Source organism: Argiope bruennichi, chromosome 6, assembly GCF_947563725.1.
Source record: "Argiope bruennichi chromosome 6, qqArgBrue1.1, whole genome shotgun sequence".
Lineage (NCBI taxonomy): Eukaryota > Metazoa > Arthropoda > Arachnida > Araneae > Araneidae > Argiope > Argiope bruennichi.
In genome coordinates, this window is record NC_079156.1 from 112,635,220 (window position 1) to 112,662,907 (window position 27,688).

Genomic DNA, 27,688 nt, shown 5'->3' on the forward strand with positions numbered 1-27,688 from the left:
TTACATATTAATTGTGTACCAGCCACAAATAATGAATGAAGTTGAATATAGAAAATATCTTGCTTAGCTTTTTAAAGATTCAAATAAGCTTTCAACTTCAAATAATTTCTTCATCACAAAATTATCACCACTTAGCAATGCATAAAAATGAAATATTCAAAGCCTGTAAGAAAAACAAATCATTCCTTTTAAAATAAAAAAAACTACAGTTCATTGAAATTTTTAAAATAAATAATTTTCATCATGATACACAATTCCAACCAATATAGCGAGGAAAAACACAAACTTTAAAAATAGTACAATAAAGTGCAAAATAAATATTTTATTATTTAATAAGAAAAAAACACATTTAATTCAAAGATTAATAATAATATAATAGGGATTTTATTATTCTTCTAACAAGCACTTCATTCTAAATTATGAAGAATATATATATATATAGAAAAAAATTTATAAAATAATATGGCATAAACTAATTTCAATGAGAACTGGAAGAAATTATCTTCTACAATAGTATGAAATGATACAATAACTAAAAAATATCTTTTGCACTACATAATGAGTAAATTAAGTAGGAAAAAAAATATATATAATATTCTTACATAGGTGAAATCTAATTTCAAAGGTAACAAATACTTTTTTCTTAATTTCATTCTTATATTTAATAATGCATCCCGATAGTGCAGCCAGTGCTGGCACAAAAAATGTTTAATTTTAAAAGTAAAAAAGATACTGATTTTTAAACAATATAATTATATTTCACGTGTTTAGATATGATACTGTGTTTGAAAAAAAAAAAAAAATCCAAGAAAGATCAACTCAACCAATGCTAGTTATATTTTTTAAAAATTGTATTGACATAATTAAATTTAAAAGTTTAATTAAAGTTTAATAAATTAAATTAAATTAAAGTTTCAAAATATGAAATTCTAAATTCTAAGTCTTAAGACATTTAGTCTAACTTATATCATAAATTTATAAAAAACAATAAAGTATTTCTTTATTGCAATGAGAGGCATTTATAAAGAAGAAAAGGTCATTTTTAATCAGCATATGAAAATCCAAATTATGTCATTAGTAAATGCAAAAAACTTTAAGCTGTCAGAAAATACATTAAAATAAAATGCTGCAAATGAAAAAAAAAGTTCTTAAATATTAAAATAGAAGCAAATGAAATTTATTATGTCATGAAATTAAATATTAATTTATACTTTAATCACACAATTTGCATAATTAATGCCAGTTTTATCAGATATGATATTAATATTACAGACATTCTCATGATTTCAAGAGATACAAAAAATACAAATAAATATTAATAAGTCCATTCTTGAAAATTTTATAAAATTTATCTCCCCCCCCCTCAAATGTCAGCCCCGTTTAGAATATATGTGCATATATATCTCAGTTGATATTACAAATTAAACTTTGTTTTCATTTAGTTTTAAATTTTAACATTACTGGAAATACTTACTCAGTATCAAGAAGACAAGGCTAGAAATTTATCTCTGTCTTGTGCATTCACTAATAATGAAGCAGCTAAAAGCAAACAATAAAAAAGTTCTAGAATGATATCTTATCAGAGTATTTATAAGCATAAAACTTAATTAAATATTTTATTAATGAAATAGTAAGGATATGATTACTTTAAATATACCGAGCAATTAAACAGCAGTGCTGAAAACACTTTTTTTAAATATAATTCTCGAGTTTTAAAAAAATGTGGAATTAAGGATAAAAATTAACTATAATTCATAAAGAAATTCTTTATATTCAATTCAATATTATTATTAATTTTATTTATATTTTAAATACACAAAGAGAAAATAATAAAATAATTACTTTGAATGAATTTTGTTTTGTTGGGAATTGCAGAGAATACTTTCTTTAGTGATACTGCAAAATTTTCAACATTTTTTGTAGTCTTGAATTCTTTTACTGAGGTACAGAATTTCCCATATTGTTCAGTCACACCCAGTAATGTTTTCACCTGAAAATTTATAAGAATACAAATCAAGCAAAGGAATTAAAGGAAAAATTCTTGAAATTGTACTTGAAATCTAGCTGACAAAAAGAAAAACAAATCATCAATTATATGAGGAAAGTCAAGAATAACATCTGTATGTATATAATCATATCCGATTTTAATTTAGATTATCATCAAATTTTTAGCTAACAAAAGCTATTTTAGAAAATACTATAACACTCTTTCTAAACTTCTACACCATACTAAGGAAGGATGTTTAGAGAATTAACTTACATCATGCTTATACACATGAAAATGGTCACCAGATTATTACAAACAGCAGTGACACTTGAATAATTATAGTTCTCAATTAAAATTTACTGATATTAAAAATCTGCTGATGCATTCTACATAAGCATTTCACCGAAAGCTATATTCTTCCCTCCTTTAATATTATTTATTTATGGAATATGAATATAAAATATATCAGTTGTCTTATATTTTTAAAAAATCTTAATTTTTTTTTTAATTTCAAAAAAGATAAAACTATTACTATTTATTATTATTATATCATTTGCAATGAAATTAAAAGATTACAATTTTCTGCAATAAATTTGCAATAAGATTTTATAGAATCTTGGATATTACTTAATTCAAGAACTTCATGCCATTTTTATAAGTACGTGCAAAAGGGGTTTAATAACAATTGCTTTAAGAATAAGCATTCTTATGATAACTTTATATCAAGCAACCTTTGATAATAAACTTGTTTGCCGAGAATATTAGTTGTGCAATTTTGAATGAAATCTCTTAAACCTTTTGAGATGAATTTGAAGCAACTCCATAACAAATTAGTACAAATATGTTCCATTAGGCTTGAACAGTTAATGCTCTTGATTTCCCCAATAAAATATTTTTAAACATCAAACTGGAACAGTTGACTATGTTGTTTTAATAGCCTTATCTTTGTTCTGTACATTGTGTGTATGAACCATTCAAATAGAATCAAGTCTCATAACAGGTTGCTATTTAAAACTTTTCAGAATAACCTACCTGTTTAATTCACTATCTTATTTCTCATATAAACTACAGATATATTAGAGAGAATCATTCTTCTTTAGCTTACATAAAATTCCACTCTTTCCATGGATAAAAATTTAGGGACTTTTTGAAAGACATAATTCGCCTTGGAATTTTCAATTTTGAACTGCAGTTAAAGCACTTTTCAGTTTTATAAATTTTCATGTTGGGAACTCAAGTGAGAGAAAGATAACTTAGAATAGAAAAAAGGACTTTTTTTAGGGTCTTGAAATAAAAAATTAAGTTCTTTTTAGGAATCCCTTAAGCATTTTCATATTTAAGACCTTTCTCAAGTCTTACAATAATGGAAAAAATCATGCAATTAGATATTTCATAGAACAATGAAAACAGTTTGAATTTCAATTCAATAATGAAAGCTATTTTAAAAATTATATAAAAAAAAGTTTTTTAAAAATTGTTAAAAAATTAGAAAGACAATAAGTTAGGCATCATTAAAAAAAATTATTAAAAAATTTAATGGTATAAAAATTTGATTTGTGCTATATTTTCAAGAGTTACTGGAGAAAAGTGTTAAAATTTCAGTTTTTAACTAAATAAAATTATAATTAACATTTTAAAATCATTTTGAAATGCACATTACCACTTTCTAATATATAACTTTGTCAAACTTGGTAGCTCTAGGAAAAATTATCTGCCCTACAGAGCACCAACACATAAAAGATTTAGAAACTTCATTTCACTTATCACCATTTAATACAAGAACAAAATGAGAAAACACTTAAAATATTATACAAAACTGTGTACAGTAAATCTAAATGAAATGAATCATTTACATCAGTAAGCAGTTCAAAATTTTTTCACTTATTGCTTTATAATAGACTTTACTGAAACCATACAGTAAAGTATACAGAAGAAAGAAACCATATAGTTATACTTCAAAAGACAGTATAAAAAACTGTTTTATACATACATATATGATTCAATAATCCTGAAATTTATATGTATATATATTTTTAAAGACAGTTTTATTTACATGATTATCTTTTATTACAAAAAAAAAAGATTATCAACTTCAGTTTTGACTTCATTGCTTTTAATTTCTTCTAAAAGAAGAATCTGTAAATCTCTATTAGATAGCCTTTCCACATTTCTACATATTATTTTTACATGCAAAGTATTTATAGTTCAGTTATAACTCCACTATATTTTATTCTCAGTGAATACAGCTTATATAAAATATAGGAATAAACTTTCATATACCTCTAACAGGTAACTTTTCCACATTTCTGTAGAATTTTTTTTATCTTCTGGTTGAATAGCTTGCCTAAGAGTAACAGCTATTTTTCTGCGTTTCGAATCTTTTGGTTTCTCATTCGATGATGAGACCTATAAGGGAGAAACAATAAGACAAAAAATAAATATATGAATATATCGCAAATCAATAATCAATGAATAAATAAATAGCTTGAATAAATAAATAGTATAAAACTTTAAAAATAAAGTCTAATAGAATTAAAAAAAGATAAACCAGATCACAAGAATAAGAAAAGAGGCATTAGATTTTGAACGGAATAATAAACATCACAGATTTTGATTTTCAAAAGATTTAACCCGGCAATGAAAGAATGTTGATTTTTTTTAATATCCATAATAAACAAATTTCAATAATAGAGGAAAATAATGAAAAAGAATACAATTATTTGTAACTACTAATATGAAAGTCAATGACATTTACATATGGCAACCTCCACAGAAAACGAAAATTGTCTTTCAAGACAATTATTTAATTATTAGAATTCTACACTCTGAACAATTATCAAACATTTTCTTTTCATTTCTTAGAAACTTTCCTGATATTACTTTAGCTATATTTTTAGGGAAATTTCTATGGGTACAAGTTGTGTCTTTTAAACCAATAGTCATGCTAAAAGTCACTAAGAGAGAATCGAAAATTGCAGCTAAATGATATATTAAAATGTAAAGATTAATTAAGTTCTGAAACGTTCATAAAAATTCCTTAGTTATGAACAAGGAAAAAAAATATTAAATACAAATTTTGTATGTCAACAAACATAAAAGTGATCCATTTATATACAAATTAAAAGCAGATTTAAATCTAAACAATTAATAATTTAAAAAGTTATTAAATGACTTTATTAAAAACTATAAATGCTTTCTATCATTATTATTAATAACTAAATATTCCATTATAATTATTTATCTAAAACAATTCTTTCATCACAAAGAATCAATATTAAATTTATATTAAAAAAAAGTTGAAAATATTTTAAAATAAAATAACAACCAGGCAATCATATTTCTATTTTTTTAAATACAAATTTAAAATTACTATATGAAACAATGTCATATTTTTGAACACTATTTTATTAGCCTAAACTGCATAAAAAAAAAGTAATTTGTTCAGTGATGTAAAAATATACAGTTTCAAGAAAAGGTAAAATTCACCAATTTTTTTTATTTTTTTTTCTCTCTTAATGCAGTATATTGATCTCGATTTTGATAAATAAAAAAATACTTACAGGATTAGTATCATTATTCACATAACAAGATGTACTATATCTTGCCAATGGACTAGGTTTATAAGCTTGTGCAGAACTTATCTCACTTTCATCTTCCATAGCATCAAATATACTGCTTGACTTATTCAAGCCAGAAGTAGAAGCTCCTGAAAGAATGGAATATAAATGTTGTATAACAAAACTTAACTAAAAATAACTGAGCCATTTAATAGTCAACTTATATCTAAAATAAAATATGTGCATTTTCAAATGAATAAACAAACAAAACTGGAAAAAAAAAACCCTGACAAAATTACAAATTTTAACTAATTATGTAATTACATTTTTGCAACTAACTTACATTGTTCCTTAATGAATAAAGCAAAACAACCTTGAAGATACAATTTTGTGGTGATATCAACTTCATTTCATACTCCAAGTACAGTTAATTCCACCATTATAGTAGTTGTATGGTGCATTTAACATATATCATGTGTACATCTCAACAGTATATTAGCTGAATTGAAATGCGTAGATAAAAAATTAATGAATAGCGGTACAATCACCATATAGGATTTGTTTTCTATTATATCCAATATCTCACTAAGTTGTTATAACAGCGTTGCCACTCAAAATTGGAAAAAAAATTTGTCTGTGTTTTTCCTGTACGTATATTCAAAATACAAAGAAATGCGCAAATAGCACTCATGCTAGTTATAATGCAATATGGTTTTAAGGAGTAGAAAAAGCAAGCAAAATAAGCAACAATTTAACATCATTCGAAATAATAGAATATTAAAAGAATGTTTATATTTACACACACAAAAAAAAAAAAACTTCTTTCTTTATTATCTAAATTTTAGTAAAACAAAATTTATATATAAAGGAGGGAGATATATATTACCTTTAAATGTAAGTCACACAAAATTAAGGACTTGGGTGAAACATGAAACATTTTTCTTGTGATACAAATCATTTCATGATTATTTAACAAAAAAACTATGTCATGTTAAAAAGCAAGATTACTTTTTTTATTCATTCCTTTTGTATACAATTAATGTATCTGGGCATCAATTGATGCAACTTCTGCAGATTTTTTAGCCATCAGGTTCATAGAGCTAATCCGTAACAAATAAAGTATGTCATTTTTGTACGGCCTAATGTACATTTTTCAGCTATTTCACCATTAGTGAACATATGTTAAAATATTTCCGATATATCATTGAATGCATTAAAGGACAAATGTGACGCAGCAAGTTTTAATACCCATAGAAATTCAGCTTTAAATCATTCTTCATGGACAAATAAATTCAAAATTGGTTTATTTTTTAACATTAAATTTGATGTTTTCAGATTTGACATGTCATCGTTTCTTGTATACCTTTTATACGAGGGCAATTCAGAAACTAACCTCCGGTTGATTGAAAAAAATACACCAAGTTAAGTAAAAATATTTTAATATATACATCTTACAACTACATCTTTGCACTATTTTTCGACATAGTCTCCATAACGATTGAGGCACTTATCGTATCTCTTCACAAGCTTTGAAATTCCTTCTGCATAAAAATCACCCGCTTGTGCCTTGAGCCAGCCTGTGACCGCATCTTTGAGCTCTTCGTCGTCATCAAACCGCTGGGACCCGAGCCATTTCTTCATACGCATGAAGAGGTGATAATCGCTTGGCGCCAGATCTGGGCTGTAAGGTGGATGGTTGAAAACGTCCCATTTGAAGGACTCAAGAAGGGCTGTTGTTCTGCGAGCAGAGTGAGGACGGGCGTTATCGTGCAAAAAAACGATACCGGAAGTCAGCATACCACGGCGTTTGTTCTGTATAGCCCGTCGTAATGTTTTTAGTGTTTCACAGTACACGTCTTGATTAATGGTCGTCCCACGTTCCATGAATTCAACCAACAACACCCCTTTGGCATCCCAAAACACCGTTGCCATCAGTTTTCTGGCAGAAAAATCTTGCCGGGCTTTTTTTGGTTTGGTAGGCGAATCTGAATGTGCCCACATCTTTGATTGTTCTTTTGTCTCAGGGTTCACGTACTTAATCCAGGTTTCGTCACCGGTCACGATTCTGTTTAACAATGGTTCTCCTTCGTCCTCATAACGTGACAGAAAGTCTAATGCAGAGGCCATTCTTTGACTTTTGTGGTGGTCGGTAAGAATTTTGGGCACCCATCGTGCACAGAACTTACGGTAACCCAATCTTGCTGTCACTATCTCGTACAAAAGAGTCTTAGAAATCTGTGGAAAATCAGTAGACAACTCCGCCATTGTGAAACGTCGATTTTCACGAACTTTTGCATCAACTGTCTGAACGAGTTCGTCAGTCACCAAGGATGGTCTACCACTCCTCTCTTCATCATGAACGTTTTCTCGTCCACTTTTAAATAAACGTACCCATTCACGGACAACTCCTTCACTCATAACTTTTGGTCCGTACACGGCACAAAGCTCACGATGAATAGCTGCTGCAGAGTATCCTTTGGCTGTAAAAAAACCTTATAACAGCACGCACTTCACATTTGGCGGGATTTTCTATTGCAGCACACATTTCAAACTGCCACAAAAACTAAACTAGCGCAGGTACGATGTTCACTCGACTACGGCTTGATGCCGACTGACCTGCTGAGCGTGTGAATGCACAGATGGCGCGCTACTCCCCCCACTACCCGCACTGTGACCAATCGGAGGTTAGTTTCTGAATTGCCCTCGTATATTAAGCTCAACATCAGTGATTATTCTTTTGAATTGGCATGAAGTCTTCTTATGTGTTATTCTCTTTTGGCATGACTAGTAAGTGCCTTTTTAGCATATTATTTAAGCTTATTATCTTCTTACAAAACAAGCAGTGCATAACAAATGGATTTTGCAAAACTTCTGAAACCCATTCAGCAAAATCAGGACTAATTATTTTTGCCCTTTCAATTAGTATTAAAGTAGCTCAATGCCTTATAAAAATTCTCTAATCTAACTGTGAATAAGCTCACAGTTTCTCAAATAATAAACAAACCATTCAATAAACTCAAGTATGTTAGACTAAACATCACCAGGCTACAGCCAAAAATTGAATGTTTCTGTTTCCGCCAGAGAAATATATTCTGTTCTTTGGCGCAGTTACAGAAGTCCTGTGCATGCTCATTAGCCGCTATTTGGGAATCTAATGGAAAAAGAACAACTGTCTTGCAAATCAAAACCTAACTATACAGATCTATACAGAAAAGAAGAGGAGTGTGTAGAAAAGGGGCACATTTCCACATTACACAATCGCGAATGGTACTGATTCCTTTTCAGAAGCTGTGACTAAGATCTTTCATTCATGCAATAGTTAGAGATCAGCATTTTCTAGACAGGAAAAAAAGTAACTGAGAAATTTAAAATTCCCTGCATTTCCCGATTTTTATGAAAATTTTCCTCTATTTTTCCTGTTTTTTTCTGCCGATTTTTAGATTCTCTGTGTTTTCCTGGTTCTCCCGGAGGCATGGCAACTCTGGTTTATAAGATTCCAAAAAGAAAAAGAATTAATGAAATGAAATGAAAAAAGCAATGATTAATTGCAAAATTGCCAATGAATACGAAAATATATACAGAATTTCCATTCCATGGCATTTAATAATAGAAAAAAATATTAACATTAGACGAAATAATAAAAATGATTTGAATTTCATTCAACCAATGCAAAATGTTGGAATTTTTACAAAAAAAACATTTTTTTTTTTAATTTACCTAAATTAAAGAAAAAAATAGCAAGGAAATAAACAGGTAACATTAAGAAAATATTTTTCAATTTTAAAAATGATGTAAAAATTATTAGTGCAACAATATTTCCAGAAAATGATAATATCTCATTTAATTTTAATTAAATAAAATTATAATTAAATTCTAAAAAAACACTTGAAGTTATATATTTCCACATTTTAAAGTACACTCTGGAGAATATTAACAAACAAAACTTTAAAATAAGTAGAGATGAAATATATTTGATTATTATAAAGAAAATATAATTTTTTTCTCTTATATATTATTTCTCATATTTACTTCATATATTTCTCCTATATATTTTTCTCATATGGACCATATTTTAGTGATTCAAATACCCATACTACATTACCCATAAACTCATACTGACATTACTTTAAAATGGAGATATTTGAATTTCCTTAATTTCAAATATCTTTAACTGAAATATATTTTAAATAAAAATTATGTTAGTTCATTCATGTATTTCTATATATTGTAGACAAAAAAAAGGTTGGCTTGCAGAAACATCTACATAATTTATCATTTCAAATGTAAATCAAAATAGATATTTCAAAATGCATTCCGAAATTACATCCAACACACACACACACACACACAAAAAAAAAAAAAAAAAAATGAAACTGTTATTTAAATATTATCTACCTGATGCATCTGAAGGTTTATAACAATCAAGTATATCCTCTTTTGGTTCTAATGATCTGAAACAGAAATAGAGGGCAAATATTAAATAAAGTTCTTTATTAATCAGCATGCTATTTCCTTTTGCATACCAATTTTAGTTAAGATCTTAAAGTGTAAAAACTTCAAAACTCAAACATTTAAGTTAAGATTTCCACTACAAAATTTCAAATGCATATTTATCAGATTTATGGATGTATAAACATAATCCCTATCTTAAAAAAAGATTTCATTAGATAACACACCCTGCATAAAACAGGCCAGGAAACACAGAATTTAAAAGATTTTGCAACAACTTTTAATTGCTAGCATGTGACTGAAGGTTAAAGGTTTGAAGGTTAAAGAATAATTATTTTTGCTTTCTTAAAAATGTCTTTTGTGGCAGTCTTTAGCAAGAAGTTTTACTCCCTAATTTTATTAAAAAACATTTTAACGGAAACATCTTTTGTTGTTAGAAATTCATAGCAAACAAATGTTGCACAAAAATTTTTGAATAACATTTTGGGCAGTTTAAAAGTAATGCTGAAGGATTTAACACAAAATTATTTTGGAATATGATAATACTCACTTATATACTGCAAGTTACAACAATGAAACAATCGAAAGATTTTGCTGGCACATGTTTCCTTAACTGTATTTATCAGACATTATGACTTGATGATTTATTTTAATATACTGAGAATACCTTTCTTGAAAAACTTTTTATTATTATTTTTAACAAAGCTATTAAAAACAGATTTGATGGCTTTTGTCCTTCCAAACCAGCCAGATTTCTTCCATCACAGAACACTGTCCGATAAAATACAGTTTTTTAAAATATTTTCCTCTCATTTTGAAAATTAGAAATACCCTTTATTTAATTGGGAAAGAACAGATCCTATTTATACATTAAATGCCTTAACATAATTTAGAAATGTAAAGTGCAAAATAATGAATTCCTAAAATGGTAAATGCATCTGCAATAGCTTATCTCAATGGTACACAAACTGTAAAAGAATAATGAATAATTTTAATCTAAATGCTATAATTTAATGTTTAATATCTGATCCATCTGATTTCTCAAGATCTAATATTTTTTGCTGGAAGTTAAATCTTTCCAACTATAAAGGGAAAACATTTCTTTTTACCTTGCTTCAAAGTTCATTATATTGACATAATAAGACTACAAATAATTATTCTAAATAAAGTATAAAAATTATTTTTACTTGTCAGATCTTGGAAGGACTTGAGATTCTCCATTAGTATACTTTGTATTGAAAGTACTTGAACCTATTTGAAATCCTCCTAATACAGGTTTTGATCTTCTTGGAAGCTTCAATAAGAAATTGAATTTATTGTTTAATAAGTTTATTAAGATAACAATAATATAAATTTTTAAAAAAATTTATCAATAAAATCAAATTTAAATTCTCAGTGACAAAAAAAAATCCTTTTGAAAATACCAATATAAATTTTTAAATGTTCATAGTTAAGTTATACTATACTTGCCTGAATAACAATAAAAAAGTATAATAAAAAAAGAATATTTCTAAAATATCATATCAGATCATTAAACCAACCAATAAAGAAAAGAATAATTGTATTTACTTGATCTAATCCTTTAAAGAAACAAGTTAAACTTTTTAGAGCAGGCCCAAAAGAATCAAAAACATTTATTCGACCCTGAATCCATTTAGACAACTGAGACTGAATTCGTTTATCCTTAAACCTACAAAGAAAAAAAGAAAAAATGTTTAAATTATTTGCTAACATGATTTATTTTTCAATTTATCTTTAAAAATACTAATTTAAATAGGAATTTAATAACTTCCAATTTTTAGAAAGACATTTTCAAGTGCTAAAAATACATTTGTGCATTTCCAGATGGATAGGCACAAATTCAGAATTACTTATAAGCAGATAGATATATGAAGCTATATGTACATCACAATATGATATGTTTAATTTTCCTGTGATAATAATAAGAAAAGATTTTAAAATCTTGTATAATTTTATTTTTAAAGTATTAATTTACTTATTTATATACTTTAAAACTATATATTAATTTTATTGTCAATACCCCTTTTACTTTCTCTTATATGAAGTATAGAAAGAAAAAATATTGTAATAATCAAAAAATTCGAACTCGAGTTTTTAACGAATTTTCACTTTTCAAACCTTTTAGAGATGTAAAAATACATTTTTGGAGCTATTGTTGCCTGTTTGTCCGTGGCCACGATAAAGCAAAAATGCTTTGAGTTAGATAAATGAACTTTATTACATGCTCTGAGTGCGAAATTTGTAGATTTCTGTTGAATTTTAAATAAAATCCTCTTGAAGGAATTCTGTCTGTCTGTCCCAGTACAAGTCAATACAATTATTTGAAAAAGATAACAAATTAGATTTCACATTTGAAATGTATATTCATATCAAATCTTTCAAGGGGCTGACAGTCTGCCCGTTTGTGTCTTCCTATGTATGCAAACTAAGTACAAAATACTAGGATTTAAATAAATGAAATTTGATATATGAACTTGTTACTAAAGTTGTAGTTCTATTCTCAATCTGTATTTAATGGTTAAAAAGATTCCAAGATGCATATTCATTTTTCTTTAATATATGATGAAATATAAAATAATCACGTTCACGATTCTGAAAATAAAAATTTGAGCATTTGCGACATTCATTGCCTTGTCTAAGGTCTACCTTCACAGCCTTCTGAGAGGGTAACAATAACATCTTTATTATTTCTGATCATTCTCGCTTGCTTCTCAGCTAATATACTTACAGAAATGGATAAAATATGAAAGATAGGATTTGATACCGAATATGACATAAAAATCCCAATTTATATAAAATACATTGCTTATTTAAAATGTAAGATTTTAAAAAAATTAAATATTATAAGCATTGTGAATCATCAGTCTTCAGCACATCACTAAATAATGAATGAATGATTATTTAAAAATAAATGTTTAAAAGAAAGCAAAATCCTTATAAATTATGTTTATTTAATTCTCATTAAACAACTTGAACACAAAGTAAGAATAATGATTAATAATATATAAAATATATTTCACAAATTCAAAAAAGCACAGACCTTTTCTAATAGGAGGAAATACTATACCTATTATCACATAAAAGAATGGCACCAAAATCATCTTTATGTCGAATAACTCGACCGATAGCTTGATTCACAGCTCTTGAAGCTTGCAGGACGTACCAATCATTGCCATACAGACCCTGTCATGAATTTCATACAAGAATATAAGACACTAGTGCCATTTATTACAAAAGTCAATGATATGAACTGAAAGAATGTATATAATTTTAATGAACAGAGTTAATGCGTTTTATCAATCACACTAAATATGCTTCAACATAAATTCACACTTCTCTTAAAACGATGCATATTAATATTAAGAGAACAATTCACTAATTATAAGATTTCTTTCTTCTTCTCATTACAGTAAGAGTATAATATTGTCTTTTGAAGAGCATCACACTTGTTTTAAAAACACAAAGTATGCGAAGAAATGATATACAATAAACTCCTGAGTATCCGGTCTAATCTGGTAGAAGAACTGGATGAATAACAAAAAAGTCAGATAAGTCGTTCTATGAATTCATTTCTTTCCCAACCACTACCAGAAGATAACATTTTTTTTTAGACTCACTATTATAATATGTATTTTCTCACTTCTTATTGAGTACTAAGCCCTCCATCTATCTCAATGTGAATACAGCTAAGGCCCAGTGCATTCACATAGAAGCAGTTGCTGGTAACGTGTCTAGTTAAAATAGAAGGCTTTGTACTGGTAGTTTACAAATTGCCCTGCATATTTCAAAAATTTATTAGAGAAAAAGTAAGTTAAAGGATATAAACTGTTCACATTTTAACATAAATTTTACGATGCCCAACTTAAATTCAGGAAACATAAATAAAACATTTAACACATATCATAGGCCTAATTCTTGGATCAAAATGATTTTATTTTTCACTGATAAATCGTTACACAGATATAAAAAGGTAATCACTAAGATAAGAGTCAAAACTTACAGTTTTTAGGTTTTGAAAAATTCTTTAACAGATGATTTCATAGACATCTAGCCTTCCTCATTTATACTATGATAAAAAAAAAAAAAAAATTAGGCCAAATAGTATGGAAGCCAGATTATTGGAAACCATATACTCAGGAGTGTACTGTATTTTAACAAACCAGACTACAGAATAATATGGTTTAAAATTACATTAATGAATGAAATTTCAGTTTGCTAGCATTAAAACTAAATACGTATGTTCACAGATTTGAATTTTAAAATAAACACTGAGGGAAAGACTAAGGTTTGGATTTGGAAATTACATTAACAGATTCTTTATTAGTAATAAAAGAAGCACTTCAGTCTTTACCTTCTTTTCCTTGGCTATAGCATTTAGATAGTTCATTTTCATTTTAACTCTGGGATCCATAGACGGAGGAAATGGTAAACCTGTAATGACTACAGCACGAGCATTTTCATCAGCAAAATCTAGTCCTTCACTAACCTATTAATATAAAAGTCAAAAATGAGCTGGAAACCTAAAAATAAATGCAGAAAACCACTTAAAAAACACAGCAGTGACGTCTCCCTAAAATTTTCTCACATATTCTCTAATAAATTGTTATGCTGGAGAATGCCTTACATGGCATTGCATATTATTCGGTTCTAAACCCCAGGCATGCGTTAATAGTCCCAAAAATTTGACACAAAACTGCACTTGTAATCACAAATTCCCATCCATATCTGATAAATTTAAGTCAATGCATTTTTGAATTATTGCATTTAATTATTTCTGAAAGTAGAGACTGATAGATAGTCAACCCGTAGTTTGATTTAGATCAAAAATTGACAAGTGTCTATGATACAGATGTTAAATCTGCATACCAAATTTTATCTATTTAACTGTCTTAGTTTTGTAATTATGGGATTAACTTATATTTGAATAGCAGGACAGGTGGAGTTCCTCTAAACAGATTTTACTCAAAATTTGATAGAAATCTGTAAATTTGATATAAAGACTGTATACCAAATTTCAACCGTCTAGCTCAAATTGCTTCTGAGTTATCTTTGTCACAGACACACAGGTGGACATTTTATAAAAATGGGTTTTTATGAATCGGGAAGATCTAAAAAGTGGAGATTCGTCAAAATCTCAAGTTTGAATTTTTTTGATAATTACCACACTTCCACTATTCTACATACACGAAAAAGTAAAAAGAATCACATTTCTTTCAGTACAAAACTTTAATATAATGAGAAAAGATTAACTTACTTTCCCTCGGCATACAGCTAATAATGTTGCTCCCTTTGAATCAGGGTCTTTGATGATAGAATAATATTTTTCAATGCTCTCTTGAAATGCATCTTTACCCTGAGGCTCCATAAATAATGGCTTCAAACCAGATAAGTTTTGCCAGATACCACTTTCTTCCCAAGATGCAACATTTGATTTCATTACTGAATAGGATGGAAAGAATACCAAAAGGCCATCAGGGACCATCCTGCAGAAATTGCAAATAGTGCGTCCCAAAGAGCTGATATATTTTTCATTAGATCTAGAAGAATTATTTAATCATTAATATTTCTTTTAAAATGTAAACATTATTTGACCATATTAGACTTAATAAATTTATCAGACATAACACAGACTTGGAACAAAAAATACTGAGCTTCATAAAATAATGAATTGTGTCAAACTAAACACTAAGAAATATAGTTTACACATTGACTGCCAAGTTGAATTTCTTACAATGTAATCTACATGGCCTCACCAATCACTGATGACTTCCATGGCAATTAAGGTGTAAATTAAATAATATAATAATTTAATTAATATAAATGTACTTGAGATATTAAAAAAATTTCAGAATTATTACATTATTACATAAAAGTAAAAAAGCTGAAAACATTTGATTTATACATAGAGATAAATAATAATTATAATCAGTAATCAATCTAATTGGGAAAGCTAAGTAGCATGCCATATACCCTGTTAAATAATGAATAAATGTCTTTGAATATGATTCTCAGGTTATATCAAAACTATTAATACATTTAAACAGATTTTCTTTTCCAACCACAAATAGCTGATATTCTGTGTAATGAAATTTTATACTTAGATAGCAGTTTACTTCTTGAAGACCTTTTTTAAATTTAAAAATGAGCAGAAACATGCATGATCCAAGGACAAATGATGTGGTTATTCATTATTTTCTATGTCCACTAATCTGATAAAAAAATATATTTATAACTGAAAAAAGATATCTACAAAGCATATAATTTTTATATTTGTGAAAAGAGATGTCTGTGATTCACTCAAAAACATATACAATGAAATTATGATAATGACATATGCTCTTGTTATTTTATTAAAGAAAAAATACACATATTACACATACAAGCTGTATAAGCTGTATTAAGATTTGAATAGCTGATAAAATATTTAATAATTTAATCACTTACCTATTTTGATAAGATGAATTTAGAGGTGTACCATCTGGACCACAGGTCACAACACCAACAAAAACTTGATTGTCTTTGATAATATGAGGATTTTCTAGAGTAACAGGAAAACTCACTCCTAATTCATTAATTAAAGGCCCCAAAGGAGACAGAGTACCACTGGTCAGTATAATGCTATGCACTCCACGATCTACAATGTCTCTCATTCTAAAATTAAACTTTATTTATAAAACATTGAAATTAAAAACAAACAAACAACGCAATTAAATTGATACATTTCTAATATAACAATTTAAGACTACTAACAATTTTGATCACAGCAGTAAATAATTAATACTAGTAGTGTATATTATATATATATATTTATGATGCACTTAGAAATAGACTGTTTGATGAAAGAAAAAATTTCAGAATAAATAAATAAAGCTTAAAACATATTGGAAGCTATTATTGCCAATGAGTATGCATTACAGTTAAAATAAAGAGCTAAAAAAGTCTAAACTATTTAAATTTTTTTGAAATTTTAGAGCATTTTAAAGTACAACTTTGGAACATTTAATTGGAAAACACGAAGATTTGGCAATATTATATAAATCTATATATAGTATAAAATGAAGTCTCCTCAAAGCGACTGTATGTTTGAAAGAAAAAAACCGGAGAAATACTTAACTGATATTGGAGATATTTGTACCATTTTGTCGGGCATTTATTGGGGAAGGTTTTAGTATATCGAAGTCATATCAAAATAAAAAAAGAAGTTTTATAATTGCAATTTTAATTATTTTCCAACTACCATTTGCATATGTGTAAAACATCAGTATCTGTGTTTTGCATTTTCACGTATGTGCAAAATTCTGAAACTGCGCAAGCGCAAATGGCAAGATCTGTGGTAAGCACATGCGATAGAATTCTTTGTTTATGTCTCCTATTATGCCCAAAAATAGGAAAAGAAAAAGAATGTGTGCAATAAAAAATTGTTTTGTAGTTATTTTTGATAATTTCTAAATATATTTTTATGTTTGTTTGATATCGCATGACATGCCCATGTCATATCGGATGGAGGCTAGACTTTAGTGTAAAGCTAATTTTTGGTCTTGGATATAATGCCATGGGCAATGCTGTAAGTACTGCTAGTATTATATATACACACACATACAACTCAGTAAGTTCCCATCACTACAACAGTCAATGTACAGTTCTAAGTATAAAAACACAATTTAACATATACAGTAAAATAATTAAAATGTCACTTAAAGAATGAACCAAATAAATAAGAAAGAAAAAAAACCCTTCATCAAACTTTTTTAGTTATTATCAAACATTTGAAGCCAGAAATAATATTGAAGACTGCTAAGCATAGTCGCTGAAGAATTTGAAATTTTAAGAAACCTAGGGTTGCTCTATATACAAATCTCAAAAGATCAGACAACACTACAAATTTGTAAAAACAGAAGCATAATAAATTATACTAGACACATTAAAAAAAGAAAGAAAAAAAATATTTTGCTTACAACTAATTTTGATAAAATAAAATTTACCCAAGTTCAGGCGAGAAACACCAACAGTCCATCTTCCAGCTTGGTTTTCGCTTTAAACCAGCAGCAGGCACTGCCCATGGATCAGTAGAAGATTGTGATTTAAGTGGGTTTTCATGTTGAAGAAAAATCTGTAAAAAACGGAAAAAGATTAAAAGATTTAGATTTTTTTTTTTTAATTATTCAGATATTTCAGACTTTTATTTGATGTTACATGAATCTTCCAAAGTAGTGTAATAAAATGTATATAATTTCTGAATGAGAATGCTAAATGAAACTTTGGTAATAAATGTGAAGGTGAAGTAATTTTAATATAAATCACAGTAGATTAGCCATTCAAAAGAATAATTTTTAAAAAAGTTTAAATGGTCCATTGAAACAATTTTTTTAATTGCATTTTCTAAAGAAGAAAATTGTTATAATGTCTTTTAATAAGTTGATTTTGAATTTTAAGAATTACTTATTTTTTATTCATAATTATAAGATAATAAAAAGATAGAAACACTATTAAATCACTAAAAAATCTCACAATATAACAATATATTTTTAAATATCAAGTACAAAAAGAAAAATTGCTAAAGAAGGAATATCAGATTTGACAGTAATCTGTGAAAATAATGCTTCTTTATTCATAGGTCATTATACTTCAAATTAGATATCATCTTTGATGTTTTACCTAAAGGTATGATACATGCAAATTATTATTTCTATCGTTATTATTATAATTATATAATAATAACAATTAATATGTAATTAAATTATAAGAAATTTAAAGAGAAAATAAAATTTTTATTTACTTAGAAGATAAGGTGCTAGTTATAATAATTAAAACAAATAAAAATTCATTAATATAAATTCTTATAATTGAAAAAATAAGAGCATTAAACATAAACTCAAATAAATAATTACTAGTTCTTCCAATTTAAATGTATAATGAAGAAGAATAATCTGTGCAATTAAAGAATTTTCTTCTAAACTTACTTTATATTTGGTTGCAAATTCTCTTTTGAATTCAAGTTCACTATGTGCTGCACCTGAAGTTCGTGAAAACAAAACACTAAGCAAATCAGAGAATTTTTGCAACCCAGTACCTTTTGAGGTCCATGGATTATCAGACTTTGTCGAATGGTACAAGATCACTTTGTCTAAAAGATCCAAAACAATGTCCTTCTTTTGAGCGGTTAATTCCACTTTTGAAAGAATCTAAAATGATTAAAATATTAATGAATGCTATCAGGTTAATTGTTACAATTAATTGAGCCAAAACAAATTATCAATTTTTACTACAACTAAACTTTTAAATCCATATTAAGGAACTACATATCATTATCGTAAATTATCAGGGACATTTCTCATTCAAATATTAACTCATTGATTTATAAAACTGATACTTTAAAAATCAAGGTATTCTTAATCAAGGAATAACTGTTATAAATTCACCAGCATTTTAAATTGTATCTTTATCAAAATTCAAAGTTAATTCTTGCAGTATATATTTAGTAAATATTGCATCATTTTTTAGCCTATTAATATCTTGTTGCCAATTCATGCATAAAATATATTTCTTACCTATAGCTAAATCTTTTTGTTGTTATTGTCCTTTTCTTTATTTTTTCTGAAAAGTGACTGTATTTTTCTTAAGCTCAAAAACAATCTTCAATTGAAATATACTTCTCATTAATCAGATCATGAAGTATAAATTTTATCATCTTGATACTTTTTCCTCTTTTGTACTTTGGTTTATTTTCAAAATAATGAGAAAAAAAATCAATTTATTGATTTTTTTTAACATCTCAAAATCTGTCTTATCTTTTATAGCTATATCTATAAAGTCTTTAAAAATAAATTTTTTAAAGATATATCTATTAAAAAGTTTTATAATTATTAATAATTTTTTCATATTGATTTGAGAAAGTTTGATATTTTTGATAATTCTTTAAAAAATTATTAAATAAAAAACAATTTTTTGCCTTCAAAATATTATTTTAACAATTTGTTTTAATTTATGATTATGATATAATCTACAGGAAATTTAATGAAATCTATGCTTTAAATTATGTTGAACAATAACAAATTAATTATATAGTTCCAGATATTTCTCTTCAAGAAAAAAATATTTAATTGACACAGTGAAATCAGTTTCTTATGCTACTACACTTCAACCATTATCTGGATTTTACAAATGTGATTTTGGAAATATAAATATTCAAACATTGAATTAGATTAAAACAATCTTAATTGTCATTAAAACAATCTTAATATCATATCTTCATCATTACCTCAATCATATAATCACCAGGCCTTGAACCATCTTTTACGGAGATTTCAGAAGCTTCTTTATCCATTACTTCTTCCAGCTCACAGAACATTACTTTCAAAATAGAGAGATCAGTTAAAGTAAAATCTGGAGCACCAGTATCAGAACTAGAGAATTTTTCATCAAAATCTTTAATCATCTCCATGGTCTGAGTAATCTGTGAAAGAGAGAGAGAAAAAAATGCAGTAAAGAAAAAAAAAAAAAAAATTTATTTAAGTGTATAAAGATTTTTTTAACACTCAGTACTAAAATTTAAAATGCTTTAACATAAATTCTATTTTACCTAATATTGTGCAATAACTTTTTACTTCAATTTTTTTTAATTAATCAGTAAAATTTGTGCTGACAAGTAACTTTATCCTTCAGTCATATGCATGAAAATATAAGCAAGATTATATAATATTCAACAGACTCTTCAGGGTGAGATTAAAACTTGCTATCCCAGAAAGAGGATTCTCAGTAGACAACATAAACATGACACTAACTTATAAAACAAAAATTAGCAGACCAAAATAATAAAAGTATTTAATAAGTAATAATTTTTCATCACAATTTTCTGCTTACAGTATTGTAATGAAGTAATAATTTTAAACAGGATTCACTGTCTCCAGCAATTTCGTGGCTATGTAATTTCATAACAATTCAAATTGAAATTGTGCCATTTTCTTTTTTAAAAAATGACCAATTAAAATATCATATCATCAATCCATATATATAAAGCAAAAAGTTTGTGAATTTCTTCTACAAATTTATATATTTTGCACAATCTTGATGCGTTTTGATGCAAGTACTCATCATAAAGACAGAATCAACTTATGACAGTCCAAAAATAAATTACATATCAGAAATTAAAGTTTTTGCTTACTTTTTAAATTAAATTCTGGAATTCTTAAAATGATAATTCAATTGATATTACCTTTCAACTAATTTAATTTTTTTAAATATCCTTATTTGTAACAATACTTTTAATTTCTTTAACAATTAAATTCAAACTAATTTCATTGTTTAGTTATTTTAATGACATTATCTCTTACCACTGCTAAATCTAAGTTGGCAAAGTTTGCTTTCTTCAATGCAAAAGTTACATTAACTCTAAAGTAAATTTTCCTTACATAAAGTTTAGTGATATACATTGTTTAAAATATGTTTCTTAAGTACATTGAATGAAGTTGATTTTGTTATTTCATTTGATCAGTTTGTTAAATGAAATATTTTCTAATGCCAGCTTCAAACTGATACTTTTTATAGAGCAATAAAAGACATTTGCTGTGCTTTCTAATAACATTTGGGTTTAATTTCACTTTTATAGCTATAATTTGAGGCTCTTTTCTTTTTTAAAGAAAATTAAAAACTTTAATTAAAACTTTACTATTTGTAAAATTCTGACAATCATCTCTTTTCAAGCTTTTTTTGTTATTGTTGTTTTTGGAAATATAGTTTCTAATAAAGAAAGATTATTTTCCTTCGATTTCATAATATTCTTTCACCGATATTTATAATGATACAGATATTTAGCAATTTTTTAACTGTTACTTTGCTAAAAACATCCATGTGTTGAAATTTAGTTCAAAACCCTCAGTATTAAAACTTTTATTTAGAAAGTAGGCATAGTAGAGAATTATTCTCTTCCAAATAAATTTTAATTATTATTAAATTAATATATTTCAATCTTTTCAAACAAGAAATGTAAAATGTTATGTACTTATACATCCAAATTAATAATTTAAATATCAGAAAGTAAATTATGGGAATAAGCTCATCTCCAAAGACAACGTGTAGCAAAACAATCGTTCAATCAAACATCTAATCCTAAAAGCAAAAACATTAATCATCGAAATGAGAAATTAATTTGATTTTCTTTTTATCTTATCAAATTAATTCAAAATTTAAACAAAAGGATTGATATAGCAAATTCCAAATCAATTATATTTTAATATATAACTACAGAATTTTAGATTATTAATCTAAATTTTATAACCTACTATATAATAAAATCCTTTGAAGGATTTTTTAAATTTTATTAACTTATATTCCACATAACATTGAGTTACCTCTGTTATAGCCAAAGCAAGATCATATGATCGAAGTTGAAATGACATGCTTTCTTCACAGGCTCCTTCTATATTGTGTGCTTCATCAAAGATCACAATGTTTCCTTGTAATTCAATTCCATGTGCCCTTCTGCTTTTAGGATCAATTATGTAATTGTAAGGAGTAAATATCATATCTGCTCTTGATTTAAGGTGCCTAGCAGCATAATATGGGCAGACCCTAATGCAGAAAATATTTTATAAATTATAACATCTAATTCTATCAATATAATAATATTCCTAAAATATAATATTGAAAATTATTATTAGTGATTAATCCTAAAAATATGTGTGTCTATCAGTACAGTTATATTCCTATTTTACTATCAAATAAAAATGAATTTTTAAAAAAATTCCTCATTTATTTCTATTTAACTTTATAGAGAAAAAATTATTCTACTGGAAAGAACTGAAGCACAATTTATTTAAGCATTTATTTTCAAATTATGACTATTAAGAAATATTCTTTAAATATAAATGATTTAAAAATAAGAATTATAAAATACTAAATCTACAGTTCCACTTATATAAACTATAAAAAAAAAATACCTACATATTTTTCTTTCCCAGGCTCATTAAGTCTTCAATGTCCAGAACTGAAGAATCTTGATAATCTGACTTTGATGCAATCTTTTCTTCATAATTCAGATAAAATGGGCATGCTTTACTGCTAATCTTTGCACGGCACATGTATACTTTAGCAGTGTGATTGGCTGCTTTTGATACTTCTGGGTGTAAACATAACTGATCACGAGATCCCAAAGCTATTGATTTGACACTAAAAGTAAAAATTATAAAAATAATCCTCTTTATAATGTTTGATATCTAGTCAGTGATTCTAAAATAAGTTGAAATGTTTTTATTGTAATTTCATTATTTATTTTATATTACAGAATAAAACGTTTATAACTAATATGGTTGAAATGCAGTTTAGTATGCCTCCGAATTTGTCGCCAATATGGTAACCCAACGAAACGATCTTATAGCAACCCTAATGGTGTTTTGGTTACTAATTTTTACAGTGGCTGAGTTGTATAGGAATTACAACTATTTTACAAAAAAATGTTAAAAATAATAAAAAATATAGATTAAAGATTTTAATTCAGTTTTGTATTATAATTAAAAAAGTTTTTTAATGCTAAAAAGACACTATAAAGTTATTTTTAATGTGAACACGAACAGAAAATATTCATTCTTTTGCAATACTTAACTGTCGGCATGCGTTTTAGAAATCGTCTGAATTATGAATTTAAGAAATCATCTGCAATGGAATTCTTTACACTTTTCATAATTCTTTTTCTGACCAGATGGTTTCCTTGATAATTTGTTATGCCACTAATTGTTCAAGAACGGATGTATGACGAATAGAAGGGTACGAAATATTTTGCACCTGCAGTATGGATGAAGGGTCAGTAGAATATATGTATATATAAATTGCGTCTCAAAAGTATATGGACATGGATTTTTTTGAAGTAACCACTGAAAGAATAAAGCAATGATCACGAAAAAATAATTAGCATATGGAATCATAAAATACATATATTACAATACAGAAATATTATACTTGTATCACAGATTGTATGTAAAAAAATAAAATTCAAAATATGATGTCCCAAAAATATATGGACAATGAAAAAAAAAATCACTTTGATTTCTTCTGTACCAAAAAATTTGCATATTCTGCAGTCTATACATCTGACGAACAAATGAAGCGTAGCAGATCTGGAATTTATGAAATTTTGTCGAAAGGTGCAAATTCTATTGTAAAAAAGCATTCAGGAAGACCAAAAAAAACACCCCAGCGACAAGACAGAGAGATTTTGCGCGCCGTTTCAACCCAGAAGTCTATTTGTGAAATTACGAGGACTTTAGTGTTTCCAATTTGAAGATCTACTGTTCATCATCGCATACAGTCAAGCAAATTTCATAGATATCGCAGAATGCATCGGACACCTATGCTGAAATTGCACCACAGAAATGCACGCATCCTTTGGGCTAAAAAGTACATGCATTGGATGGATGAATGGTTAAATGTTTTCTTCAGTGACGAAAAAAACTTCAATTTAGATGGCCTTGATGGCTGGGCATACTACTGGCATGATTTATGAAGAGAACCTCGTGAGTTCTTTAGTCTACAACAAGGAGGGGGTTCTCTCATGGTGTGGGGTGCGTTCTGCTTCAACGGAACAACCGATATTGCTTTTCTTGATGGTGGACAGACCTTTGAATATTATCAAAATGTCCTCAAAAGCAACCTACTTCCAATTGGAAATATCCTAGGAGGGAAAAACTGGAAATTCCAACAGGATAATGCGTTGATTCACACCTCGCACTCAACAACAGCTTGGTTTACTCAGAATCAAGTGACTGTTATAGACTGGCCAGCTATTAGCCCAGACCTGAATCCCATGGAAAACCTTTGGGAGTACTTGCACGAGATATGCATGCTCATGGTCATCAGTTCTCAAATATTCAGGAATTAAAGCAACAAGTAGAGCAGAGTTGGTTCCCTTTAGAGCCGCACTTTCTTCAAAATTTAGTTTGAAGCATGCGTGATAGGATTTTCAATATAATTAAAAGCAATGGTTCCAAAATTTGAATTAAAATACAAAATATTTGAAAAGTCCATATATTTTTGGGACAGCCAATCTTTATTATTTTTTTACACATATTCTATAAAAACTATACTGTATTTCTTTGTTGTAATAAACTTATATTATGATTAGAGATGCTTATTATTTTTTTCATGATAATTGCTTCATACTTCAAAAAATCACCTGTCCATATACTTTTGAGACGCACTTTATATATATATATGTGTGTGTGTGTGTGTGTATATATATATACAAGTACAAGTTGATTAATTATTTACAGTGCCTTATTCAGATGCTGATAAAAATTTTCTGACAATGGATATATATGTGTGTGTGTGTTATTGTTAGAAAGCAAAAATATAAAATTAAAAGTTAAAAAAAATAAGATATTTAAAAATCAAAACAGAATTTTCTTTTTTTCCTGTTATAATAAAATGTATTTCAAACAATTTGTTGACATAATGTTAATAAAATTCAAATAACTGTCAAAAAATGTGAGCATTAATAAGATTAATTTATTCATATTAATCAACTTTAATGAATACATTTTATCACAAAAATATACCATATAATTTATACTACATTATTTTAAATTATATTTGAACAATAATGATAGAACATTGCAAATGTTTAACTATATTCAAGATTATGAAATTAATTGTTGATGCTACTGTAGTTCCAAAACTTCATTCTGTAAACTAAAATGTGTACACTTTTATTTCGCTCATTCTGACTGGATCTTCTTATGAATGACTCTCTTCAACACTTTCATTTGCCCATTGAATTCGTCTACTTTCATTGCTTTGATGATCATTTATTTCAGATATATGTTTAAGTAATAATAATACACATTAAAAATTAGTATATTTGTTTACATTTTAAAAGAGAAATCAAGTAATCACACCTGCAGTATTATCAAATCTTATAGCTAAATAATGTAATTTTTGGGAGATGTATAAAATAAATATTTATAAAAATAACATCAAACATGTACAAATATAGTGAGGCTCTCTGTGGCATTAAACCAACAATCTTTGTGATTTGATATTTTAACAGTTGTTTGAACTTTGGCTGCTTTTCTGTTGCTTGAATCCTAACCATGAAGATTAATCTAAGAAAAATCATTTCAATTCAAATTGTTAGTTTTTGTTTGTTTATGTTCTTTTTGATATATTCCTTTAAAATTTAAATAAGTATTCTAGAATATTCTTTAAATCAACATCCCTGAATTCCACAAGTTGTCGGCAAATTCTTTTTATTCATACGAGTTGCTTCTAGCTAATAAATTTACTATTTTCCAAACTTGTGCTTTACAATGCCTGCATCTTTGTGGCAATATCTACTATATAAAATAATTCAGTTCTAATAAATCAATTACTTTCATATAAGTGTCCTATTCAGCCCAGTTTGATATATTGTGCAAATCTTTTAATATTGTCGAGCAATCACTGTTAATAATTTTTTAATTTCCTTTTTTGAACCAGTTAAAAAGAAATTCTAAAATAAAACCATTTTACAAGAAAGAATGATACTTAAATTTATTTCAAGATATTGTGATTCTTCATTAAATTTAATTCTAAGTAAGCTTTTAAACAAGAAAAAAAAATTAATCATGTGCACATTTAAACAAATATATGAATATAAAAAATTTAAAATACAGAATATTAAAACAATTTTTTTAAAAAAATCAAAGAAAATATTAAAATAATTTAAAAACTAATAGAATATTTAAAATTTTCATACTGCTTATAATTACTTCTTTTTAACTCTTGAATAGCTTGTGACAACTGAGAATGAGTTCGGGAACTGTAGATGATTCGTGGTGCCACTGAATAATAATTAAAAATGAGTTATTACAAATAAAAATAATGAATTGTATGCAATTAAAATTCAACAAAAACATGGTTTTAAATAATTATAATTTTTAAATCAAAACCAAGGAAAAAGAATTTATCTTTTAGTTTCAATGACAAATGAAAAAAAAAGCATAAAAGCTCAATTATTAAAAACATAATAAACATATTAAAATGTGCAAGTAAAAATTGCATTATATTTTTAGAACATATTTTCACGTATAAACCCGAAAATATGATTTTAGCAACTAACAGCTGCTGTAGCATGAAATGCATAGATCAATCTGTTTATTTAATCAACAAAAAAATTGCCCCCCCTTTTTTTTTACTTACTAAAATTGGATCCAGAATCCCAATTGCCTACCAATCCTTCCAAAGCAGCTTTGATATCATTAAAAATCCCAGGGCTGCTATTGTGCGAATGCTGAATGAGTGAAAGCTGTTGTTGAGCTTTGTAACTTTCTAACCATGCCAGGGATGAACATAGTAAACTCAGAGTTTTACCAGTGCCTGTGGGGCTCTCAAGTATTCCATTAACGCGCTAAAAATTGAAGTAAAATCATTAATGGTAATTTCTGAAGGAGAAGAATTATGTAAACATAACCGTAGAAAGTAAGTAAAATCGAACCTTTTGTAAGCATTCAATCACTTTTTTCATATAATCTTCTTGCACAGGATAAGGTTGGCAAGGAAATAATACTTCGATACCACTGATTTGACACTGCATTATTTATAAATTCTATGACTTTGAAAACTAAACATATATTTGAAACACAGGTAAACAAATACCTTTCATCGATAGTATTTAAATTTCAAGCGCGCAAAATAGAGACTCGTTAAA

At 27.1% G+C, this 27,688-nt stretch overlaps 1 protein-coding gene across 1 annotated transcript; it reads right to left on the bottom strand.

Moving 5' to 3' along the window:
- On the bottom strand, positions 1–27,688 carry LOC129972937 (regulator of telomere elongation helicase 1 homolog). The gene is made up of 20 exons (XM_056087259.1): positions 27,476–27,688; positions 27,181–27,388; positions 26,738–26,822; positions 22,954–23,178; positions 22,362–22,581; positions 20,273–20,467; positions 18,975–19,196; positions 17,997–18,124; positions 16,459–16,665; positions 15,269–15,551; positions 14,366–14,500; positions 13,082–13,197; positions 11,563–11,683; positions 11,181–11,287; positions 9,940–9,995; positions 5,548–5,693; positions 4,268–4,393; positions 1,843–1,990; positions 1,475–1,539; positions 1–163 (listed from the first exon to the last, which is right to left on the bottom strand). Exons 1-19 carry the CDS (start codon positions 27,572–27,574, stop codon positions 1,481–1,483), a joined length of 2,886 nt encoding a protein of 961 aa, XP_055943234.1. The 5' UTR covers positions 27,575–27,688; the 3' UTR covers positions 1–163; positions 1,475–1,480.